This window comes from Leptopilina heterotoma, unplaced genomic scaffold (genome assembly GCF_015476425.1).
Source record: "Leptopilina heterotoma isolate Lh14 unplaced genomic scaffold, ASM1547642v1 Lhet_130, whole genome shotgun sequence".
Taxonomy (NCBI): domain Eukaryota; kingdom Metazoa; phylum Arthropoda; class Insecta; order Hymenoptera; family Figitidae; genus Leptopilina; species Leptopilina heterotoma.
In genome coordinates, this window is record NW_025110849.1 from 1,423,196 (window position 1) to 1,439,391 (window position 16,196).

At 33.5% G+C, this 16,196-nt stretch overlaps 1 protein-coding gene across 1 annotated transcript in view; it reads right to left on the reverse strand.

Moving 5' to 3' along the window:
* The window catches only part of LOC122512967 (BTB/POZ domain-containing protein KCTD9), a 106,443-nt gene that overhangs the window by 42,890 nt on the left and 47,357 nt on the right, over nt 1–16,196 (reverse strand). The window contains exons 4-5 of the mRNA XM_043629169.1: nt 2,305–2,531; nt 374–703 (exon numbers count right to left, since the gene is read on the reverse strand). Coding sequence (XP_043485104.1) covers nt 374–703; nt 2,305–2,531 — 557 coding nt within the window. The remainder of the gene's footprint in view (nt 1–373; nt 704–2,304; nt 2,532–16,196) is intronic.

Sequence of the window (16,196 nt, forward strand, 5' to 3'; positions counted from 1 at the left end):
AGTAGAAATCTGCATTACCGACTGAGGGTACTTAGCCGAGATCAGAACCTGGGGCAGAACTCTCCTAGCTATACTACTAAGGTGAGATTTTTTCGGTATTTTTTGCGATTCTGGACGCCATATTGGATTCTGAAAGAGCTGACCTAAATACCCCGTAGTACGAAACCATTTTCAAAAGTTCAATCGTTTTAGATAAAAATTCTTACCTTGAACTTCAGTAAAATATTTTGGACATTTGGGCGTTAATAGGTTAAGAAGAATTAAAATAAATACCTTAATCATAAGACCAATGAAAATGAATAGAATTAATCTTAAAAATGTGAGTGAATGATAATTAAAAAAGTAAAATGTGAAAAAGTGTGATTTAAATTACCTCAAGATCGGCACCGGCCAGACAGGCGGATCTCAAATCACAGTTTTTTAATATTGCGTTTTTAAGTGTCGCCACTCGTAAATTAACAGCTGCCATATTGCTGCCCTCTAAGTTTGCTCCTTTTAGATTAACACCTTCCATAATAGCAGGCAATCCACCGGGATCCTCGAAATTACAGGAATGCAGATTCGCCGCCTCCAAATTAGCGCATAACATCTTCACACAAACCAATTGCGCACCTTCCAGATTTGCATTCGATAAATCAGCTCGTTCTAAACAGCATCCTGACAAGTTGGCCCCCTCCAGGTTAGAACAATGCAAATTGGCGTACTGCCATTACAAAACTGATTTATTAATTGTAAATTATTACTCACTTCTAAATTATATTGCACTTTAAATTACCAAAATTAAAGAACTTTCATTAAACTACATTAAATTTAAATAAAAAGAATTCATAATTGAAGAATTAGGAATTTTTGTACAAAAAAATTTCCTTTTCTTGCAAGATGTTTCTGCACATTTACTATTTCAATTCAAAGAGAAAACAAATGCTTCATTGCAGTGAAGTTATTTAGTTAAATATTCCTCATTTTTCAGAGTCGTTACGAACTTTTTAATTTGAACTCTAGTTACTTAAATTGAGTAGCTACATGCAACAACTCGCCAAGCGCATGAACGCACGCGTTTATACCAGTCGAGTGAGAGCGAATGACCCAGAAGCACTCACTGCTACTTGACTGATATTAGAGTTCGTTCGCGTGCTCAGTGAGCACCCCGACATTTCAACAATAAAATTGAGTATAGTTACTCAATTGTTGAAGTGAATAACCACTTTGAGTCAATACAAATAAAAATATTTCTTCAGTGAATAATTAATTTTACTCTTTTTGCATAATGATCGCACAATAAGCCCAAAATTGCCAAAATAATGCTTTTTTTAATAACTTCACTAATAAAACTTCATTTTTAAATTGTGTACACTACTCTTAATTACTACAAAGCAACATTTCTATATTTTAGACATCACAGAACAAGAACATCACAATAACTTTTAAACGAATGTCGATCCACTTTTTTTGAATTGTTACTCAATATAACTTGTTTTATTATTATTATGTTTTATAATTTAGAAATACTGTAATAAATATTAGAGGTGTGCAAAAAGTTGAAGCTCGATTGAGTATTTTCGAGCCGAGCCTGGATACCTCAATAATATTAATGTAAATACATTACATTAAAAGTAATATAGTTGTAGGGGAAACCGGGCGTAATGGCTAACTTTTCTCTTTTTGTTGTTTTACCCGGACATTTTTGTTTTAATTAAATGTTTATCTCTCAGAAAAGTTACTCTGGAATGTCTCAACTTTCTTTTGAAAAAACAAACGTCTCGATATGACTCTTACTTACGAGTACTCGATTGGATTCGAGTTTTTAAATTACGAAAAAATGATTAATAAGTAGAAAATTTCGAATTTTTGCGATATATTGAATTAATAAAGTAAATAAGTCTTCAATTTCAAACTGTATTTCAATTTACTAATTATAATATATGCGACGAGTATTTGAATTTTCTCTAGAACTCGAAATTACTCAAGAGCTCGAAAATATTCAAGCTTTTTATACAGCTCGGCTCGACCTCGGACTGATTAGCTCTTTTAGTCGCATAATTATAAGCATAATCGTATCTAATTAAAGCGCATAATTAAAGGGACTCAAAATGCATAATCTATTTTTCTCTATGGATGATTTTCAATAAAACGTTTACGTCGTGGCGATTACTAATAAATTACTAATTGGCAATTGGGTAAAATTATGTCTATTACCAGTCGTTACAACGTAAAAACTTTCTTAAAAATAATTATTAAGTTTTGTTAGAACTAATATTCTATTCTTTATAATATGCTAAGGTAGGAAAAATTAAAATAGTTTACCTTAAAGTTGATATTTCTTAAGTCCAATCTGGAAAGATCAGCACCAACCAAATTAACACCTTGAAATCGTAATTCTGAAGAAATTGGTGTTGACATTATTGATTTTAATACATCGCGTCGTGTGAGAGAAGATGTTTCCAGTTTTCGTTTTTGTTCTTCAACTGCCATTTCTTCTAAAATACTAACTGCACCTTCGATTCCATAAAACCGAGCTTCTTCTAAAACTCCTTTAAAGAGAAATAAATATTGTATATCGTTAAATCAAATTTACTTATAGGTTTTGAGGGGAACGCGGAGATATTGTGAGGAGAAGAGTGCTGGGCGGTGGGGCTTATCGCTTAGTTTGGGGGGTTTTATTCGTGGGAATAATGATATGGGCCCTTTAAGCCGTTTTTCCACACTTTCCGTTGTGGGATCAAGAACATTTTTTAGCCGCTTCTCTGCGTGTCTCCGACAGCCCAGAGGTAAGAATTTTGAGTGTTAAAATAATTCGGAAAATATATTCTTTTTTTATTGATTTCTTCATTAAAATTATTGTAACTTCTTTTAAAAAAACATAAATTTTCGTCATTTTTTTACATTGACTTTTTCCTTGCCAAAATATAACTTTGTTACATTCTGGAGCCCGAACAGGGACCAGTCGCGTGCCCACCTTTTTATGAATTATAAAATGTTTAAAAAAATAATGCCTGTTTTGAAATGTCTATTTAAATATTGATGATAGAAGCAAAGATAGGATCGAAACAATAAATGATACATAACAATTAATAGACGAAGTTTGTGAATTGCGAATTATTACTCAGAAACAAAGTTTGGAAATCGTAATCAATATAAAAATTAAATGTGAATAAATAAATGATTATAACAAGATATTTATCGAAAATGTAATTATAATGTTTTTATTATTGTTTTTACGAGTATTTACAAAATCGCTTTTTAGAGGTTAGAAATTTATTTTCACCTCAATTTATTATTACGTTCACCAGTTTTCTAAGTTATGAAATATTTCTGTGCAAATTTTTTGACATTGAAAAATATATATTTTGTGTAACACATAAATTACAAATGAATATATTATTTTCTTATTCCTATGTATTTATATATTTCAGAATCGAGTATTATTTTCTGCAAACACAAACATGGAAATTTCAACGTCATTAACTAGAAACTCAAGATCAGAAAACAGTTCGGATGAGGAATATGTGCCCCGTAAAAAAACAAAATTGACAGATTTTTTTCACACTCAACATGAAAAAAGTGATGAAATCCCGACGGTAAATAATAATTTAAGTGCAGTGATACAAGATCAGGATAAAACTTCTGCTTCAAATTCTTTTCGAAGTGATAAACCTGAAAATCAATTGAATATAGAGGATCAGAAGAAAATAAATGCACCCACTGCTTTAATTTGGAATTTTTTTTGTCGTGTAGAAAATTCTAAAGAAAAAGCAATGTGTAAAATTTGCTAAACCGAAAGAAGCACTCCGACTGACACAACAACTACTCTAAAAAATCATTTAAAAAGTCATCATACTGACTATAAAGAATTCTTACGATTAACCGAGTTAAAAAAACGTTCAAATAAGTTGAAAATGCAAAAACAAACTACACCAAATTATAAGAATCAAGATATCAAGAAATCTGTCAAATCTAAACAAATGATTTATAGTCCGACTAGCAAACGTCCTAATCAAATTATTGAATCGTTAGCAGTTTTCATGTGTGAAGGACTTCATCCTTATTCTATCGTAGAGGAGCCAGCATTTAAGAGTCTTATTCATCTTCTCGATCCTCGTTTTGTCATTCCTAGTAGAACAACATTTTCCAGATCTGTTGTTCCCAAATTGTACGAAAAACTTAAAAAGAAAATTGTGGAAGATATAAAAATTCTTAAAGAATGTCTAGAATCAGTTTGCATCACAACAGATTTGTGGACTTCTAGATCTCAAGACGCATTCGTAGGTTATACCATTCAGTATATTGATCAAGATTTTAAGATGCATCATGTCACTTTGGACTGTGAGCCCTTTCCGGGAAAGCATGATTCTACAGCAATTTTAAAGAAAATTCATCAAAAATTAGAAGAACTCGATCTAGATTGTGAGATTTATATTGTCTCTGATAATGCCTCTAATATGGTCTGTGCTTTAGGAGTAAATAAAGGAAACGTAAATATGGATCTAGATCAATATGACGATTTGCAAAACATGAAATCGTGGTGTCATATTTTATGCTACAATCATACTTTCCAATTAGCTATTAGCGACACGAGAAAAGATATGAGAACTCAAACAGTCATTGAAAAAGTATCGAGAATGGTATCTCACTATAATCGAAGCAAAAATGCTAGGGAAAGTCTTGAACACTTTCAACAAGAGCATAAATTGCCACAACATTCTTTGCTTCAAATGGTGAGCACCAGATGGGACAGTGAATTCATTATGCTTGAAAGATTTTTTGAACAGAAGACAGCGATAATTAGTGAACAAAGCAAAGCTGGCGTAGATAGTCTTACCGTCTCCGAGTGGAAACTGGTGGAAGGTTATGTAGAGGTTTTGCGACCGATAGATAATTTTACCTCTGAAATGGGTAGTACAGAGAAGCCAACACTCTCCATGGTTTTGCCTGCATTATTTGGAATACAATCAACCCTAAAAGATTTTATTGGAAAGTCCAAAAAAGGCACTGGGATTTTATTTGCACGTAAATTGCTTAAGAATATTCTTCAAAGATTTCCAGACGAAGAGTATAGCAATTCTGTATTATACCAAGTCGCTACATTAATTGATCCGCGATTCAAGGATGCGCTGTGTGAGAAGTCTTCCAAAGTTCCGTCGCAATTGCTTGAAGAGGCGTGTTGGAAAAAGTCAGAAAATAGTGTGCACGACCAAATCAATAACACTTTCGTGTCGCAAAGTTCAACTTCTGATATTAATACTCTTGTAACTTCTACTACCGCTTCATTTAAAAGTAGACCGAAATGGAACCATCTTCATAAAAAGACTATGCCTAAACTTGTTACACAAGAGAATAAGACGGATGAAATAAAAAGAGAGGTTAGTATAATTCATATTGCAATAAGTACAATAAGTTTCAATAAGTTAAAAATAAAATTCTTGTATTACTTTCAGGTGACAGCTTATCTTACATTGCCTAATATCGGAGAGAACGAGAACCCCCTTGACTGGTGGAGAGCTAATGCTTCAACATTTCCAAAACTAAGCAAAGTTTCTAAATGTTACCTTGCTCTCGCAGCCACAGAGACATCGAGCGAAAGGGTTTTTTCTGTTGGTGGAAATATTGTGACAGATAAAAGAACTAACTTGCTTAGCCAGCACGTAAGAGAAATAGTATTTTGTCACGACAACTTACCTTAAAGTTTTAACATAAAAGAAATTTTTTCTAAATTTTAAAGATAAAACATATACAGGGTGTGGCTAAAGTATGGAAACTGGAATAATATAATATTTGTTAAAATCTGTATTTTGGAGCAAAATGTGAAATAAAAGTAATTATTAATAATATAACATATATAATTGTTAATATAATGTTTAAGAGGTTCCATACTTAAGACACTCCCTGTATATAATATACGGCATAATATACGGCATAACCAAATGTATGAGTCCATGCAAAACTTGTTTCTATGTTCTAATTGAATAATTTACTTATATATTTAATATATATGTTAATATTTGAAAAAATAAATATGTTTATATTTATATAATATAACTATAATGTTAACAATATTACTTTATTTAACAATACATTGATTCGAAATAAATTCGAATTCGAATCGCCTTTGGATTCGATTCGATTCGAAATTTTTCTATAAGATTCGATTCGATTTGAAGTAATTTTATCGGATTCGATTCGATTCGAGACCTAAATTCCTGATTCGCACATCTCTAATTTCCTCATGATATTGAATGCAAAACAGAAAAGTACACTATAATCGAAGCAGAAAACTACGAAAATTTGCAGCATATTTTACCTGTTCAACATGATGATTTATTAATTGTATCAGAAATATTTATTCGTGGCACATGTTATAAGCAAGGTTTTATTTTAGCAATACGCTACGAAAACGATTTGCCATTCTTTGGCGTTATAGAGACTATTATAACTCCTCAAGAAAAAGGCAATGCACAATTTATTTTAACTGCATTACATACTGTTGGTTTCAATTATCACTTACACTGTTACGATGTCACTCCGACACAAACGTGGTTTTTATCTTCATATAATGAAGTTTTGTCTTTTCACCCTTATTTCCTTCGCACAGGGGGTAATCGAAACCAATACATTAGTTTTAAACATTTATTGTACAAGATTTTCTAATTTTTAATATTATTTTAAGTGTCTTTTTTAATTAAATAAAAATATTTTAATTTTTTGTCCATACAATATTCTATTCCTCAAGTTAGAATATTTTATTCTTCAAGTTAGAATATTCTATTCTTCAAGTTAGAATATTCTATTCTTCATGCCCAAATATTATTATCGGTAGGTGAAGAATATAATACACTTCCCATTAGAATATATACTTGATCATTAGGTGAATCTCCTATAACATGTAGAATATATCCTTGGCACCTATTTTAGGGGGATGTATTCTTCATGTTAGTGGGAAATACTAAGTTTCAGTATATTATTTTTTCGGTATTTAGATAAAATTTTACATGAATAATTAATAGCAATTTGTAATAAATAACTCTGTTAATAGATCTATTGGATGTTCTCCTGATAGTCTTTTGTATGAAACCAATCAAGTAGGATTTCCTGATGAGAAAATGCACGAAAGACTAATAAAAATTGAACAAAACGAGAAAATTCGAAGCGAATTGCGAGAAATTGACAAAGAAATAATTGTAAAAACACAACAAGTGAATAAATGATTGTTTGACAAAAAACATAAAGCGCCTAAAAAATACCGAGAAGAAGATTTTGTTATGATCACCAATGTTGTTACTAAGATAGGTAAAAATCAAAAATTGTTGACAAAATTCAAAGAACCTTACATTGTTAAAAAAGTCCTGTGTAACGATCAGTATGTCATCGGAGATATTGACGGATTTTAGTTGACTGCAAAAGAGAAAACCACCTATGACAAGTGCATTCTCACGTGCAGGTTGTTTTTTGAATTGGTTTCATATTTTTTATATTTTGATGGGTTAAATCGCGGGGTCGATGAAGAGTCCCGTGTGGAAATTTGTCATGGAAGTTTCTATATACTTGTAGCTGTATATATAGATTCACTATTGTATTTTTCGCAAAAATGCCAATTCGCAAAAATGACTTTTCGGAAAAGTGACAATTCGTAAAAATGGCGATTCGCAAAAGTGACAATTCGTAAAAATGGCGATTCGCAAAAAAGAGAATTCGCAAAAATGAAAATTCGTAAAAATGACTTTTCGCAAAAATTACTATTCTCAAAAATGGCTTTTCGCAAAAATGACTATTCGTAAAAATGACATTTCGCAAAAACGGCTTTTCGCAAAATTGACTATTCGCAAAAGTGCAGTTCGGTAAAATGACATTTGGGGAATAATCATGCGTCCCCATAAGTCTATTTGTCTTGAATAATTGCACTTGATAAATTCAGGTGCACAATCTTTGATTTTAGTCCATAAATTTGAAATTTTAATTGAACTAATCTGCTGACGGGTAAAGTAAGAGAGCGAATTCAGTCGTGAGACGAATTGCGAATTATCATTTTATTGTTTTCATTTTTAATTTGTTATTTATGATTTTTATTATTGTATTTTATCTAATCCAATTTCTTCATGTATTTTAATTTTGAATGTGTGTATTATTTATTTATTTGTCATTTATTTATGTATATTTTGTATTAATTCCTGACGTCAGGCCTATTTTATTTAAAATTGACTGAAATATAGTATTAATTTCTTAAATGTAAATTGTTTGTATGTTTATTTAGATTGTGAATTTTATAATTTTTGATTAATTTAATAAATCAATCCCTTAGTGGTGAAGAACCATCGTTACGCATTACGTGACAAAACATATAGTACATGGGCCCGCGTATAAAATTGTTATTAATTACCATCAGGTCGAAACATCGTGTATCTGTTATTCAGATGGAGTCGGACAAATCTGCATTATAGCTAGTCGTGGTAGTGGGGCGTTTTTGTTTTATATAACCACAAACACATGAATTTCAAGCTTAAAAAAAATATATGACCTACATGTCAGTTTCTATTTTTATAGAAAGTTATTTTCATATGTGAATAGAAAAACATTCTGTCGGACAAAAATGTTGGGTCATTTGACACCTTGGACACGCTCAATATGTCAAAATTACGAAAATTTGTAATTTACAACCAACAAGCTGATTATTACAGAATTAAAAATTTGCAAATTTTCGTAACTTTGACATATTGAGCGTGTCCGAGGTGCCAAATGACCCAACATTTTTGTCCGACAGAATGTTTTTCTATTCACATATGAAAATAACTTTCTATAAAAATAAAAACTGACATGTAGGTCATAAATTTGTTTATTGTGTGAAATTGATGTGTTTGTGGTAGTATAAAACAAAAACGCCCCACTACTACGACTAGCTGTAATGCAGATTTGTCCGACTCCATCTGAATAGCAGATACACGATGTTTCGACCTGATGGTAATTAATAACAATTTTAGACGTGGGCCCATGGACGTGGACTAATAAATCAATTTAGTAGAAGTCATTTGCTCCGAAATTTTCACAACGCCCGATTGAGGGCGTATTGTAGAAAGAAAGAGTTTAAGTGTGATTTGGAACATTTTATTCAATTTTTAAATTAAAAAATCAATTGAGGGGCTGGATGCTACATTGTGTTAAGCGCCATTCACTTAACATGCCGTGTAACACATTATAGCATCCAGCCCCTCAATTAATATTTTTGTGGTAGATGTGAAATTTTGTATATCATTGTGTGAGGAGAGACTCATAACGTACTATTTTATTCACCGCGGCGTCGTCTTGCGATCAATGTTTGATCTCCAACCAATTATATTGTTGACTGCAACAAAGTCGGTTGCTGTATCTTGCATATTCGTTCTCGGAGAATCATTTGCTACTTATCAGTTACGAGGATTTGGCCAATCCTGTTTCTGTCCTGGTATCATAAACCAAAAAGCTTGATATTATAAATTGAAGTTACATCTGGTTATAAAAACTTTATAAAGTATAAATATTGACGCCGCGATAAGTCGAATAAATACTATTTCATTGAATTTGGAACACCGTTAAATCTTTTTCCAATAGAAATTTGCCATTAAATACCAACGTTTTTAATGATTCTAATTCGGAGATGTTTATTATTTTGCAGAATGATTTGGTAAAACCTAATATTATTCCCACTGAGCTTCCGATTAGAACTGTTCTCAGCGACAACCTTGATCTTATGAATCAACCTTTTACTGAGAAGGAATTTTCAACTTCTCTATTCCTGTGCAAAAAGGATACTGCATTCGGCTCAAGAAGGCTAGAGACAGGAGGTGAAACTTCGGTAGTGGGGATGAGTCAAAAGCCTTTCATTAACCAGGCGTTTTTCGTTTCGAAAAGTCGCCGGCGCGGTGCTTCTGCACATCACTCACACATTCAAATTCTTGTATACCATATGTTTTACATATGTGTATGATATGATTTTAATTTGAGGTTAACTTTAAAGTGCAATCAGTGCAATCGAGACACAATTGACAATGTATGTCATAACGGATATATAGAATTAATGTGAGTGATTATTAAATTAAGTGTTATTCAAATAGTTTAAAATTCCGAAAACGTGCTGTGTGAAAAGTTGTAACAAGAAGAAAGATAAACCTACACAACACTATGACTATTACTTTTTGTTAACTTTTAATACACTTCATGCTACAGTTTACACATTTTTTTGTTTTTAAAACGTTTTTTTAATAACTAAAAGATGTTTGAAAATATAAACACTTATATTTCATATTGTATTTGTATAGAATATATTTTCCTGTGTTTACGTGTGTAGCTGCGCAGAAGTCCGTGTGGTCTATTGCGGCGAAAACTTTTTTTGAAAGTAAACGCCTGACCATACATCAGCTGAGCGACTCAGCATTGCCATACCCCCACTACCGAAGTTTTACCTCCTGTCTCTAGTCTTCTTGATTCGGCTCATACCGAATTCTTAAGTTTTTTACTAAATTTTTTTATAACTCCCATTTTCAAACTCAATAGAGGAATACTAAAGTCGTCTTTATACCTAAAGCTGCACGAAAGGGCTATAGGCCAATCTCCCTTATTTCGAATTTGTGCAAACTCTTCAAAATGTATTAACTTTAAAGAACTCGAGTGGATTTTCAATTTGTTCATCTAAAGCTAATTCTCCTGGCATCCTTTTTTTGTCTTACTCATGTTTTTGGAATCGGTGTAATGTTTGCAATAGCACTTTTATTTAGAAATTCTTTGTAAACAACTTGGATTTTATTACTTATTTATTTCTGATCTTATCTTCTGAAGATTTTCTCTATTGTTTTAGATGACACTTCCAGCCGCTAATAAATCTAAATCCTTTTTTGAAAAAGTAAATTCATTGGTCCTAATTTTGCAAAAATTTGTTTAAAAAGCACTGCTGTCAAAAAACACTTCCGATTGAAAATAATCTATTAAGCCCCTCGCCGTAGCTTTTACTTATATGCAGTTTCTTTTGCAGAATGAACGTAGGATATCTGTCGCTGTTTATAAATTTGAAAATAGATGAATTGCATTTATGCAATATGATGCAGAGTCTTTGACGATTAGCGAAAGTCTTTGTGCATAGCACCAGTAATAAAGTGCTCCTGGATTTTTGGCAGTTATGTGGGCTTGAACTCCATTCGTCTCACCTCGCATATTAGCGGCTCCATCGTAGGATTGGCCCAACTAAGTTATTTCTCTAGTCACGATAAAATTCTTCGCAAATATTTTCAAATAATTGAGCACCTGTCGTGAAAGTACATATGTTTACAGACAGTAAAGGTTCAAAAACTCTACCTGATTTCTCATTGGTGTTTCGAACTACGAAATAAAGTTGTTCTTTTCTTGACTTATCGAATGTGGTATTCATGCATACACAAAAGAAAGGTGCTTCTTTTAATTCTTGAAGAATATTTTTTCGCACGAAGTTTGCCACGCAGTGCATGAATTCATTTTTGTCTTCGCTAATATAACAAAAAGATTTTTTTCGTTTGTTTTTAATGAAGCTATGTACACATTGGTAGTATTCCAATAAAAATATGATTAGATCCAAAAAATTTCCTTTCGAACTTTTTTTAAAAGAATCTTGATGTCCCCAAAAAGCGATACAATGGGGAGCCAGTTATAATATTGTATCTATTAAATGCCTTTCTATTTCACGAATGGTTGTAATAGTTTGATTTCGACTTTCTTCAAGAGTAGGTATATGTGGAATAGACAGTTTTTCATTTTAGCTTTAACTGTAGCTTCCGCATGTTTAGAAGATGTTTCGTGTAAAATTAAAGGCTTACTGAGTTTAGTCCAATTATTAAATCCTTTTTCTTTCCAAGTCTTTTCACTATTGTGTGCAAATAACATACAATGTAAGCAAAAACTTTTATCCTAAGATGAAGAATAAGACAACCAATCTCCTTTTGATGTCGTTAAATCTGGAAGTTTATTAAAATAATTTAAGGCTGAAGGTTGTAACAAAGAGAATCGTTACTTATAAATAGTTCTAGTGACCGAGAGTAGTTTGATAGTTTGCTATAGTGAGAGAGAGTTCTGTCTCAGTCGAAATCATCGCTCTGTCGCCTTTTTTCCATTTTCGCTATAGTGTCTTATCAAGCCTAGTGTCTATCTCTCGCGAAGCTCAGCAGAGAATGATTTTTGCGCATGACTAAGTTGACGTATGAAGTCAGGTGACGAGTAGCGACCCTTTCCTTTTTCCTATAGATTTTGCCATTGATTGAAGGGAGAAGGATTGATGGAGAAAATTAATGGATGCGACAGAGACGGGTTTTCCGGAGATTTGACTGCAGGTTTCTTGGAAAGCGTTGGAACCAGGATTCACTATTCGTTACTCATTGAAACGAGCCGGTTGAGTTTCGAATCTTTCTTACGAGGAAATTGATTTTAAATCTTATGTTAATTTTTCTTACATTTTATTTCTTAATTCTATTTGTACGAATTTAGTTTTAGTTTTTCTTTTAATAAATTCTTGCTTAATTATTATAAATAATAGTGTTTAATTGAGTAATTCCTCAATTTCCGTTCATTCGAGTTGCAAAAAACCGTTGGAGTGAAGACACCGTTGGTTGTTGGCGAGTCTTACATCGAAGGTTTGAGAATTGGTTTAATTTCTCGAGATCGATGCATCGTCAATTAATTCTCAGCAGTTCCCCCTTTGAGTTTATCTTTCTTTTCTGGATCGACTTTGTCAAATTTTGTATTCGTAATGGTGATTAAGAGTATAAGTTAACTTTGTAATTTGAGACCTAGTGTTTGAGTAAAATATAAGTTTCGGGTTCACGATGCAATAGTTTGTTAGATAATTTATTTGTAATTATAAATAACTATTAATTTTCCCGTTACAAGGTGTTCTACTATTTTTGTTCGGAGGAAATTGTTTTCAAGAAAGTTCTTCGGAAGCTGCTTGACATGGTCCAAGTTTAAATATGTAATCTACTTGGAAAATTGCGCAGGCTTGTCAACGGAAACCCCGCCCAGTCAAACTTACGTTTGCGACGGTGAAGAAGGCACAAGCAGCTCTACGAATGTTTGTTGCTGCCAAGTGAGTCGCAAGTCATTCTCCCAGCACCAAAAACTTGTATATCTCTCAGGACCGAACAAAAATGCAACTGCACGTCTGCTTTTAAAAATCAGGTGGCAGCCCGTCAACTAGATGGGGAAGAGAATTTGAGGATAGTGTTCCGGTCTGGGAATCCTATTATAGTGACAAACCGGAAAACGATGAAAACAACTATAACCATTCAAACGAATTTTCATACGGTCGATTAATAACTAACGAGGTTTCTCACCTTGAGTTTGATGTTGACACTTATTCTCCTATACATACTAATAATTCTGTTATATTTAGTGTTTATTATCAAAATGTGAAAGATATTCGTACTAAGGGATAGTTTGCTTCAAAATATTTCTCTTTCTCCTTTTAATATAATAATTTTTTCTGAAACGTGGCTACATCCTGGTAAAAGCTCACAGCAACTCGGATTTAATCGTTATGATATTTTTCGGTCAGATAGATGTGCAACTACAAGTATGGGTAACAGAGGAGGAGGCATTTTAATTGCAACCAAATTTTTCTTAAATTGTTCTCCTATAGTCACTAATTTTGTTAATAATGAACATATTTTCATAAAATTCTCCAAAAATTCTAATCTTTATATTTTAGGCTGTTCCTATATTTCACCGAATTCTACACTGAAAAAACGTTGGGCGTGAAGTTGGCTTTTTATGTACAACCGTTGCGTTAAAAGCAGGCGAACCTCTCACTTTCGTTTTGGGCGAATTTTTCTCCCAATTTGGGAAAGCGGTTCGACTTTAGTAGTACAAATTCTGGTCCAAAGGTGTCGGTCGCATGCTCACCCTATTATTGGTATTTTGTTATTTTGTTACTTCTTCGTCTACAATTACGTCAGCATCCGTAATTGGTTCTAAACGCGACTCGATACTATTTACCGCCTCTATAGACAAAGCTGGTTCCCCTATAGTTTCGCCCTCTTGGAGAACTCTTGGTTCCGATCCCAAATTGACATACGGCACTGTTATTTCATGGTCACGAATCACGACATCAACAGAACAAACCGAATTGGCTTCAACGACACATTGTTTAATTACTCGCGGTCTATCTTTAACTTCCCCAATTTCTGGAAAAGATTCAATTGGAAAATTATCGGATTCTATAAACTCGAGCGAATTTCCGACTCTTACATAAGCTAAATCGAGCAACTCAGTGAAATTACGGTCCACCATCACATCAAATGATTGCACGTTATCTGGAACTACTCTAAAACATACCTCTCGAGGTTTCAGATTATCAACACGCAAAATTCCGTTAACAATTCCGACCGATTCCACGAGATTTCCGCTCACTCCAAATCCCTTTAATTCAATTTTTCCCAGCGAGATAAAAAATCCAGCCCCAATCGCAACACTTAACTTTAAAGTGCACACGGAACTGCCCGCATCGACAAAAGCACAAAAAGATTTATCATTTATATATATTTGTTTAATAAATTTTTCTAATGAATTATCAGAACGTTTATCACATACCAAATTCACCTCTTCCTTTACCTTCGTCTCTGCATCGATAGAAGTTCTGCATCGGTTGGCCCTATGGCCCAGCTGATTACACCTATAACACCTAATTTGCTTTGGCGCTTCATTACATGAATTTATAAAATGATCACTCTTACCACACCGATAACAAACACGATTACTATTTTCACTCGCTGGACGATGTGCCGCATGGTTAGTTTCCGAAGTCGAAGAAGTCCCACTCCACGATGAATCCGTCGTCGCTGTCGTTTCAACTCGTTGCTTTCCGGAAGAAGAATTTGAATGATTGGTTCTAGTTTTCCCACTCGAAGTCCCCCCAGAGCCGTGCTGCTGTCCGAAAATCTCCCGCCTCTCGAAATCGTCTCTCTCGTACTCCTCTACAGATCGTAACAAATGATCCATATCAAAAAATGATTTTGCACGGATAAAGTCACTCAAATTTCGAGACCTAAATCCCATGCACAATTGTTTTCGAGACTCTGCGTCGCTAAGTTCCATTGCTTTGCACAATTTAAATTTTCGATGAAAATAAGCGGTTGCCGTTTCGTCTTTACTCTGCACGCACTGCACTAACTCCCGAAACAAGTCAACTCTCGTTCTAGCATACACGAAAGTTCCTTGGAAAGCGTTTCTGAAAGATATCCAGTTCTGAATCGTTTCAGCGCGTGCTTCATACCAATGGCGAGCTGAAGCCTTTAGATGTATTCTGGCCGTCTCAAAGGCCATTGCGTTTGTCCAGTGGTGTAGCACAATGAAAGAATCAAATTTCTCTATCCAGATTTTAGCTTTTTCTGGACCTTCAGTTCCCTCGAAATCATCAACGCTGCGGTGAAGATCTGGCATAACATTATAGCGTGGTTGCTGATTCACTTGCATCGCTTGAATAACGGCTGCGTTTTGCTGCTCAACAACCGTTAAAGCCGACATCATCTGTTGCCAATCCCAAATTGCAGAATTAGAACTTGGAGATGGAACTCCTGAGAAATTCTGCTTAAGTCCTGGATTTTCTCCACCTTCCTGATGAGCATCTTGTTGATCAGTAGGAATTCCCGTCAAATGTTGGCTTTGGTCCGCCATTATGCTTGGTTCCTCACCATCCACTTCAACTGCACTCGTTTTGAACGACTTATGAAATTTTTCAAACTCTTCCGCGGTCGGCATTTGCACTAACTACCGCATTTCCTCAGTTTAAAAGTAACTCATAAATATAACAAATTTATTAGCTCTTAAATTCACTGTTCATCCCACTTCTGACTGTTTTTGAATTAATTAAAACTCAGGTTCGTCAGGATACAACTCGTGCTTTCAAAGCCCAAATAAATGTTAAAAAACCAATTGAGGGTAAAATAATTAGTTTATTTGATTTAACAACCGATTCTCTCATTAAAAGTTACAACTTATTTGAAATCTCGCTACACACCAAAACGCGATCACTCGCCACGACAACCCTTTTGCCCGTGCTTTGGCTGAAAAGGGAAATTTTACTGGAAGTGTAGAAAACTCTATCGAAAATGTTGAACAATCATTTAATGTTAATAAATTTAACACACCAGGTGATTTATTTATAACGATAAAATTTTTGTTATAAAAAAAAGATTAAATCATCAACCATGAAATTA